The sequence below is a fragment of the Dipteris shenzhenensis genome, chromosome 11 (genome assembly GCF_047967505.1).
Source record: "Dipteris shenzhenensis isolate YYH24624 ecotype China chromosome 11, Dip_SZ_1.0, whole genome shotgun sequence".
NCBI classification, from domain to species: domain Eukaryota; kingdom Viridiplantae; phylum Streptophyta; class Polypodiopsida; order Gleicheniales; family Dipteridaceae; genus Dipteris; species Dipteris shenzhenensis.
This window is the reverse complement of record NC_141606.1, coordinates 1,989,428-1,998,378: the sequence shown is the minus strand read 5'-3', so window position 1 is coordinate 1,998,378 and position 8,951 is coordinate 1,989,428. Positions and strand designations below refer to the sequence as shown.

Here is an 8,951-nt window from a genome sequence, read left to right as displayed (position 1 = left end):
CCATGTGTAATGAGGGTGTAATAAGGGCACTTTAAGAAGCAAGCCAAAGAAAGGGGCTACACTTAACAATACATTTAGATGTTAAGCTTTGCTCAAGGATAGAAAAATCATTACTCTATGCACCATTAAAACCAAGTGTTATAGTACATGAGCCAAGTCCTCATTGACTAAAACTATAATAAACTACATGAGACACAATGACAAGCATGAGAATGCCCATTGTCTAAGGCTTTGAAATATTATACCATGATAAACAAGAGGAAAAGAAAATAACTTTTCACTACTCAAAACCAATCCCAAACGTTCCTTGCAAGCCAATGAGAAGGCCATCGAAGGATAGGTCCTTGTAATTTTATCTCGGAATGGTGCATTCTTATACAAAGTTCGAAACGCTACAATTTCTTGGCTTCATGGAACTTAGGGTTCTAGATATTTCAAAGATATGAAGTGGGACATATCCGTTTCAAATGTTTCAAAGATTTGAAAACCCATAATCGTTATGCACGCTTGCAAATTTCGTATTGCTCAATGAAAACCCTCTTCTTCACTTCCACTTTTGGGCCATCCCCATCAAGCATTCTTCATTCTAATCCTTGGATGATTTGTTAATGAGCGACTTGTGAATGTGAGGTATGACACCACCACCTGCAATTGTCCCTTTGATCAAGGTATCGAGTTCCTCATCGCCCCTTATTGCAAGTTGAAGGTGCCGTGGCGTAATCCGTTTCACTTTGAGATCTTTGCTTGCATTTCCAGCCAATTCCAACACCTCTGCCGTCAGATACTCCAGAATAGCAGCTGTGTAGACGGCAGCTGTTGCTCCTACCCTTCCGTTTGCTTGGACCCGTGATTTGAGGAGACGGTGAAGGCGTCCAACTGGAAACTGCGCAACAATTTGCCCTGCTGTCACTACTGTTTGCAAAGAAACGATGATATAACTTCAAGCCAGAGAACGTAAGAGATGCTTAGATATCTTAGATGGGTATGACATGATTTCAAAAGTAGTGCCTCAGTTTTTGTTCCAGCCCGAAATGTGCCATCAGAGGGACAAGGGGGAGTAATAAAGTTATACCATTGCAGACAACATTAAGACCTGTTCCTTGTGGGGATATCAACGACTACAGGCTCTCCTGAGATTTGGAGGTTGACTGAATAATCAATCGAATCAGAAAGGAAACGAATTGGCACTCTTGATGTTTGGAGCGAATTAATGCCGCAAAGAGGATTGAAGTCAATCAGGTAGGACCGTTTAAACCCTGAAAAACTCAAGAGACATTGCGAACGAGTTTATACAAGCACCACAGCCGTAAAGTGACCACTTTGGACCATACGATGCATTCAAGTGAACAAATTTCACGAGAAAATGAAAACAAGAGGAACGGCTAAAGAGCAGCAGCTTTTCTGTCATCAACGGAGAGTGAGGAGAAGCAGGAGGCAAACCTACCTGCAATCCGGCACGAGAGGACCTAGAAACAGGCTTCTTCTTGTCCACCGCTTTGTCTAGAACAGCATTTTTTCCCATGAGAAGGCCCTTTGCACCCTTCCCCGCCGTAATGACCATGCTGACTCGACGCTGGGAGGTCAAGGTAAGGCAAAACCAAAATCTTGACGGAAAACGATCGAGAGCAACGCAGGCCGATCCGATCGATGCTTGGTAAGTCGTGACCAAGTGCGACGCAGCTGAACCGTTGGCAATGTGACTTTCCCCTTTTTTGTTCGCTACGCATTTACAATTTATATGCCAAATAGCCCACAACGTTGGAAAAATCTACATTTGTATTAGTCGAAGGGAGCAAGAGGAAGGTCCAAGGGGTGGAAGCTACCTAGGAGCGGCGCGTGGCCGTGTTGCATTCTAGAAGTTTTGTGGAGAGTATATAGGGGAGCGAAGGGGGGCTTGAGGGAGCAGAGGTAGAGAGAGGCGTGGACAGAAAAGGGAGGGTGAGCGCAAGGAGGTAGGAGGGAGGGTGAGAGCAAGAAGCGAGGGAGAGGCATTATGAAGGGGGGGGGAGAGGTTTTGAGTTAGTGGAGGGAGAGGCAACCCGAAATGGTTGAGAGGTAGAGCGGCAACGAGGAGAGGGAGAGGCAGGACAATGAAGGGAGAGGGCGATAGGCAGCAGGAGAGACTTAAGTAGTAAATTTAATTAGATTGATTAAATTAATTAGCTTACGTTAATTGAGATTGAGGGTGGGAGGTGATACACTAATTAATAGGTTAGAATAACATTGAGTGAATAGACTAATAGTGCCCACGATGTTGAAAAAAACGTATTAGCATTAGTAGGAGTGAGCATTTAAAAAAATTAAGCTAAGGGTGAAGTCTTAATCGATGACGTAATATAAGGCGGTGGCATATTTGAGAAGCGGGTGGCGGGTTCAAAAAGCTTATGTCCAGAATCTTCCTAGCTGACTATATAGAACCATAGCAGGCTCATGAGAGAGATCACATCCTTATGCATGGGCCATGTCCCATTCAGGCCGCCTAGCTGCCCTAGCCACTTCATTACTAAGCACTCTCCAAAAGCCTTGGCGAGGATGAAGTACTCTAGAGACCCTAGCTCTTATGTGGTTGGGTGTCCTAATATCCCTATTATAGTTGGACATTTTAGTCTTCCCCTATGTTCTAACACTCCCCCTTGACTCTAACCCAAGGGGCCAAGTAAACATCCTTTTAGACCCTAAACATCCGTCACAATTGGGTTGCCAAGTGTCCTTCACACATGCACATGGATGGTTTAGTCCATCTATGAGAGCCACACAATTCATATTTTGCATTTTTGTCGGAAGCGTGTAGCTTGGTTATGGTGAGGCGAAACCAGAGGGCTTGGCAATGCTTGCAGAATCGAAGGCTAAGACCTAGGGGATCCCTATTTTAGGCATTAAGTGAAGGGCATTAGTAGACCCAAGAGAGGGCTAAAAGAATAAGGTCCAACTTAGGACACATGGCAACACATATAAGCACTGCTTGGAGGGGCATTTCTAGAGAGAGCTCCAATAGGGAAGAAACGAGAGAGAGAAGGAACTGAAGAGAGAGTTCACAACAAACTAGAGCGGGAGCACTCCAAAAATCATGGCTGGGTGGATCATAAGTTGAGAGCCCTCTTAGTTTATTGGTTGTTAGATTGGTATTAGAGCCGGAGATTAGTAGTTGTGGTTGTTCGCACTCCTTGGGAAATGGCATTCATAACCTTTGTTATCTTATCTGAGACTTTGCTAGAGTGATGGAGAGATACGATGATCCAGACGATGTATGCTCTATGTTGAGTTGAGCATAGCAGTGCAACATTAAATAATGTAACAAACGGAGTTGAGAGACACAAAATGCAGTTTCGCTACAAAGAGACAACCACGGCCGTATTGCAAAACTATGGTCTGATCATGAACCTGGGAGCATATGTAATATTCTCATTGGTTGCAGTCATGTCTTTTTGTGATATAGTGCATCGTCCTTGGGGAATTAAAAGCAATACTCACAAATGACGATAAAAAGTAATCATTTAAAAGACTTTCACAAAAGAAATCCAGCATAGTTTGCCCCACTGGCGGAGGGAATTTACTACAAAATTCACCAATGCCGTTCTATGTTCTCTATAGGAATCATACTTCAAAAGAAAAGAATGCAGGTTTGAAAAGAACTAAAAGAAAGCTTTGCTGCAGTAGGAAGAGCACAAGTTTGGCAAGAGCCTCCTCTGAGTGGACATCATCGTGGCAATGATTCATCAACTTACAAAGAAGAAGGAAGTTGCCACATTATCCAACATTACTACCTTTGTAGGAAAAGCCATGTAATCAATCCTTTATACCCCTTTCCTTACCTCTCTTTCTCTCCAAAGAGCCTTCTCTCTCTCTTTTATATATATCTACCTCAAAACCTTCCAAATTCTTAGCCTCTCCTGTTTAAAGAAAAGGATTAGGAATCGGGAAAGAGTAGGATTGAAGAATTGAATATGTGTGCATGGGGAGGAGTATGATCAGTCTCGAATTCAAATTCCAAGACTTCAAACAAATAATAGGAAAGTGAAAAAGGTGAGGCCCGTGCTCCACAAGTACACAATACCTTAAAAAACATCATCCCTCATTTGCACCATGTTCCATGCTCATATGAGCGCCTATGCCTAGAAATGATAGCCTTCAGCCACCTTTTTCAAGAAACAAAGGAGCCTTCACCTTTGGGCCATTGTAGCTGAGAAACGAGGGAGCCTTCATTTTTGGGCCACCAAGAGATTGAAGAACAGACCACTGGTACCATTGATCCTTGCATGTAGCCCTAGGGGGGCCTTCGAGCCCTCTGTCTGCAGTCAACCCAGGGACGAAGTTGGTCATAAGTAAGTGGGCATCAGATGCTAAAAATTATGATCTTCAACCTGAAGGTGATGTCAGGCTGGGTTTTGAGGAGGCCCCACTCTTGGAGCTCTTTTGAGTTTGCTCAGAAATTAAATTTGGGAATGGCTTCAATAGGATTTTACTCCCTAACTTCCATAAATGTCGGCTCACTTTGATAAAGCTTTTTCTTGAGGCTTTTTGAAAAATTAATGTTTTATGATCATAAGTCCTGTGAGAGATGGAGATAGAATGATTACTGAAAGTGAGGAAAGGGCGATAAAAGGAAAGGCTTTTGTAAGAGACTATGGATTTGGAGATGTGGATTATGGTGACTACGGAATTCTATACTCGATATTTACAAAACTAGAATATCAAATGTGAAATATAGAAACACAAGTAGAGTCTTAATGACTCATTAAAAACTCTAACTGAAGTTATTCTAAGTCATCCTATTGTCAATCAGTAACTCCTCTAGTGAAATCACTATAACTGATCTAAGTTGAATTTAGGAGGCTACTTCTTGCTTCAAAGAATTAAAGGACTTAAAACCACCAATATGCAAAGGGAAAGAAAAAGAAAGAAACAAGGATTCCATGAACATGTTCTTGCAAAAGTGGCAAGACTTCCATCAACTTAGGATATCCCTCCTAAAAATCAAGTCGTGAAAGCAAGTCTTTCCCTTATAAACAAAGCATATAAATGGTGGATGAGCCCTGAGAAATTGATATAGGATTCCAATGGATTGGGCTAAGTTTGAGCAAGCTTTCCTCAAAGAATCTTTACCTAAAGATGAGTTGGAAAGGGCATAGGAAGCATTTAAAAGGGATTGATGAATTCCAAAAGATAAAGGTTTTGTGAGGGGTTTAAAAGACACCTACAAGATTGAGGTGAGAAGAAATTTCCCTAAAACCTTTGAAGAAGCCATCAAGTGTGACAAGATATATGATGATATTATGGGGGAATCTAGAGTTGGAACTTTGGAACAAATAGGTTGGTTCCAAGGTTCAATAAATTTCCCAATCTAGAAAGAAAGGGGCAATCTAAGAAGGAGGTTTCTCAGGCACCACCTATTACACCGGCCATAATTGTGGAAGCCTATGGCTTGGTTATGGTCAGGCAGGAAACCAGAGGGCTTGATGGTGCTTGGCAAATCATGGGCCTAAACGGCTAGATTTGAGGGTCATGCCTAGACATTTAGTGGAAGGTGTAAAGGGTAGCCCAAGGGAGGGATTAAAATAAGGGGGCCCCTGTAGGACACATGGCACCCAGTGGAAAGGCCACATATCAAGAACTGGGCTAGGAGGAGAGTTCTAGAGAGTCTCCAAGAAAGGAGAGAGAAGGAGGGATCTCCCTCAAAGGAAAGACAAATTTTCTCTAATGAGCTCATGGTTGGGAGGTATTTCAAGGATAGAGCCCTCTTGTGGGAGTAATGTTTCATTAGTATCAGAGCAAGGTTCATATCTAGTGACTGGGTTAGTTTGTGGCACTTCAGCATCCCCTCAAGCTCAGATTCATGTGATTATTTGCCTCATTTCTCAAAGCATTCATGCACTCTTTCAGCTTGCTCAAGCTCATCATGTTTTTATGCCCAATAGGTGACCTTATTAATCTATTTACCACTGCTAAAGTTGTGCATAGAGCGAGCCTTAGTTTATGCCATTTTTGTGACCCTTCTAGTTCACATCACGCGTCTTTAGTTCATGAAATATTTGAGATTATGTTGCTATAGTTTCATGCTCACAGTCCACCACAATTTTGATTACCCCAAGCTTTGAGATTTGTAGCTTTGAAGTCATGATATTCCAGATAAAATCTATATCTTGCAGCCTTGCAGCTCAATTTTCGGGTTTGTCAACGAAAAGTCTGTAACGACAAAATTCAGATTATATTGTTGGTTGCCTAGATTGGATTTGTTGAACCCATGGGCTCTTTGAGAAAGATATGGGTGGACCTGACAAAGGAAGATAAGCGGCATACCTTGCAATAAAGAAGCACAACACTAAAAGAGTCGAATTACACAAAGGTCTCTTGATTGCATTTCTATGCATGTGGTTACTTGAATCACAATGGGATGAGGACGTAATACTGGTGAACCTGACATGAGGAGAGGATCTTATGCATGCTGTGGTCTTCATCTATAGCTGGCAGATTGTATAAAGAGATTATAGATCACAGAGAAGGAGCTAGGTGATGTCGCTATGTAGAGATCTCAGAGACACATTATCCCCAAAGGTTCTAGCACCCTTCATACACACACACACACACACACACACACATGTACGCATGCATGCACACACACACACACGCACATGCACACATGCACATGCACATGCACACGCGCACACACATACATAATAATTTGATTAGTAAATGTATTTCACATGCACAGAGACTTATTTCTTTACACACACACACACACACACACACACACACACACACACACACATCAAAGAAGATGTGTTAATGATAACCAAGGCATGATTGACCTAAACAAAGGAAACATGCATGAAACAAGGGATGATTGACCTAAACAAAGGAATCAACCGACATTATAAACTCCTACAAAATTGCTGGGAGCATATGTAATATTCTCATTGGTTGCAGTCACATCTTTTTGTGATATATTGCATCGTCTTCAACCAAACCTTGGGGAATTAAAAGCAATACTCACCAACGATGATAAAAAGTAATCATTTAAAAGACTTTCACAAAAGAAATCCAGCATAGTTTGTCCCACTGGTGCAGGGAATTTACTACAAAATTCACCACAAGGTCAAGGAAAACGAAAGAGCGGGATCAAAAGATGAGCAAATCGCATTGGAATTTCAATTCCAAGAACTCGAACAAATACCAAGAAAGTGGGCATCACAACTTTAAAGTTTTTTGCTTTGTAATTTTTGGAAGAATTTTCATTTTAAAATGATAACTCCAAAAAGGGATGAAATGATTAGGGAGAGCAAGGAAAGGGCTAGAAAAGGAAAAGCAATAGTTGAAAAGGAAACACATGAAGAAGCGCATAATGAAATTCAAGAGGATAGTATGGAAATGGAGGTTGTGGATTACAATGATTACAAAATTACATTTTCAGAATTCAATAAACTAGAAACTTGGGGCTTCAGATCAAGATATCACCAAGTGCAAATTAGAGAAGAGGATGTCCCTAAGACATTATTTTGTACTAGGTATGGGCATTATCAGTTCAAAGTAATGCCATTTGGTTTAACAAATGCTCCAGCAACTTTTATGACACTTATGAATAGTGTTGGAAGCATATTCCAGTAGAGGATAACAAAACACTACGACATTACTATTTATTTTTTATCATAATATGGATAGATAAGTTTGAATACTTAGATGAAAGTAAGTGCAAGGGCAATGCTTATGCATGTAGTCACAACTATTTTGATTCATACCTGGATGATGTTGGAAGCGTTGCATGTATTCCAAAGTTCTGAATGTCTACAGTTATCTGTTCATCCATTTTGACGTTAGTACTTCTGGACCTGCTATAGTCCTCTTTGCTTTGGAGAATGATTCACAAGCCATCATATACTTAATACATGGAAGCATTGGCTATTTTTCTATCATTTCAGAAATGACTTCTCAATCTTGCAGTATTCTTATTTTTTCAAATGTAGAGCACTGAATCTGATTTACTATTTAGGCAAAACTGTAATTAATTCCCTACCTATTACACTGGCAATTTTGCGAAGTATTGGGCACTGAAGGAAGCGAAAGGTTGGGTCAAGTAGTAGTGCACTAGAGAATGAATCGGAAATGAGTCGAGGAGACTTTTGATGGAGTTTGTGTGTGAGCACCACAGCCAATGTCACCATAGTGCGAAAGGGCACACTGAGCCAAAGACGGGTAAAGGGGAGAGTGCATTGTCTCTTTGCAAGAAGATTCAGATTATGGAGGACATAATCCGGTACTTGATAGCTCTTTAACTTAAAGCAGTTCACTAGGGCAAGATATCAAAGAATCCACAATTGATTTCTCAGTGTCAAGTCATAATACGTGATTTGTAGCATCAATACTTGAATTTCATTGAGAATTGGTGGGTTCACAAGAAGTGGATGATGGTTATTTGCCTTTGTTGGAGCTGAGGTGATGTGCAACCATCTGTTGAAGGAAGCAGTCAGTCATATCGAGCTAGGGTTCACAAGAAGTGGATGATGGTTATTGCACGCGAGGGGTGCGGTAATTTGATGAGTTTCCGTATGAGTTACATGGATTTCACGCTATGAAAGGGTTGGAAGGTGAAGAAGAAAGCAATCATGTCGAAGACGAACCAACCCAGTGCTTGCTACCCACAAAGGGAATGGGCAAGGAGAGAGATCAAACTAGATTCTAAAGAATATTTTGTGAGAAATAGTTGGGCACAAGGATTTCGTGTGATGAAAGATGTTGAGTCGGGCAATGTGCCTTCCTGCAAGCATTGTGGGTCCGACAAACACCTTGTGAGCTCTTTTATGCATCAACAAAGTCCAAGCAATATGAGATCCAATGCCTTCAGAGTCGCATAAGGATCATGCAAGGCGACATCGAAACATTGAGGACCCTAGGCAACTGCGGCACCCAGGGAAGGAGGTTCCCATTGGTCATCCACGAATCAGGACTTTCAAGATCTT

The 8,951-nt window shown here is 41.4% G+C and overlaps 1 protein-coding gene across 1 annotated transcript; it reads right to left on the bottom strand.

The window, feature by feature from the left end:
• Nucleotides 1–232: 232 nt before the first annotated feature.
• On the bottom strand, nt 233–1,743 carry LOC147896473 (putative histone H2A variant 3). Its single transcript, XM_087382080.1, has 2 exons — nt 1,445–1,743; nt 233–883 (listed from the first exon to the last, which is right to left on the bottom strand). Exons 1-2 carry the CDS (start codon nt 1,559–1,561, stop codon nt 587–589), a joined length of 414 nt encoding a protein of 137 aa, XP_087238206.1. The 5' UTR covers nt 1,562–1,743; the 3' UTR covers nt 233–586.
• Nucleotides 1,744–8,951: the final 7,208 nt, after the last annotated feature.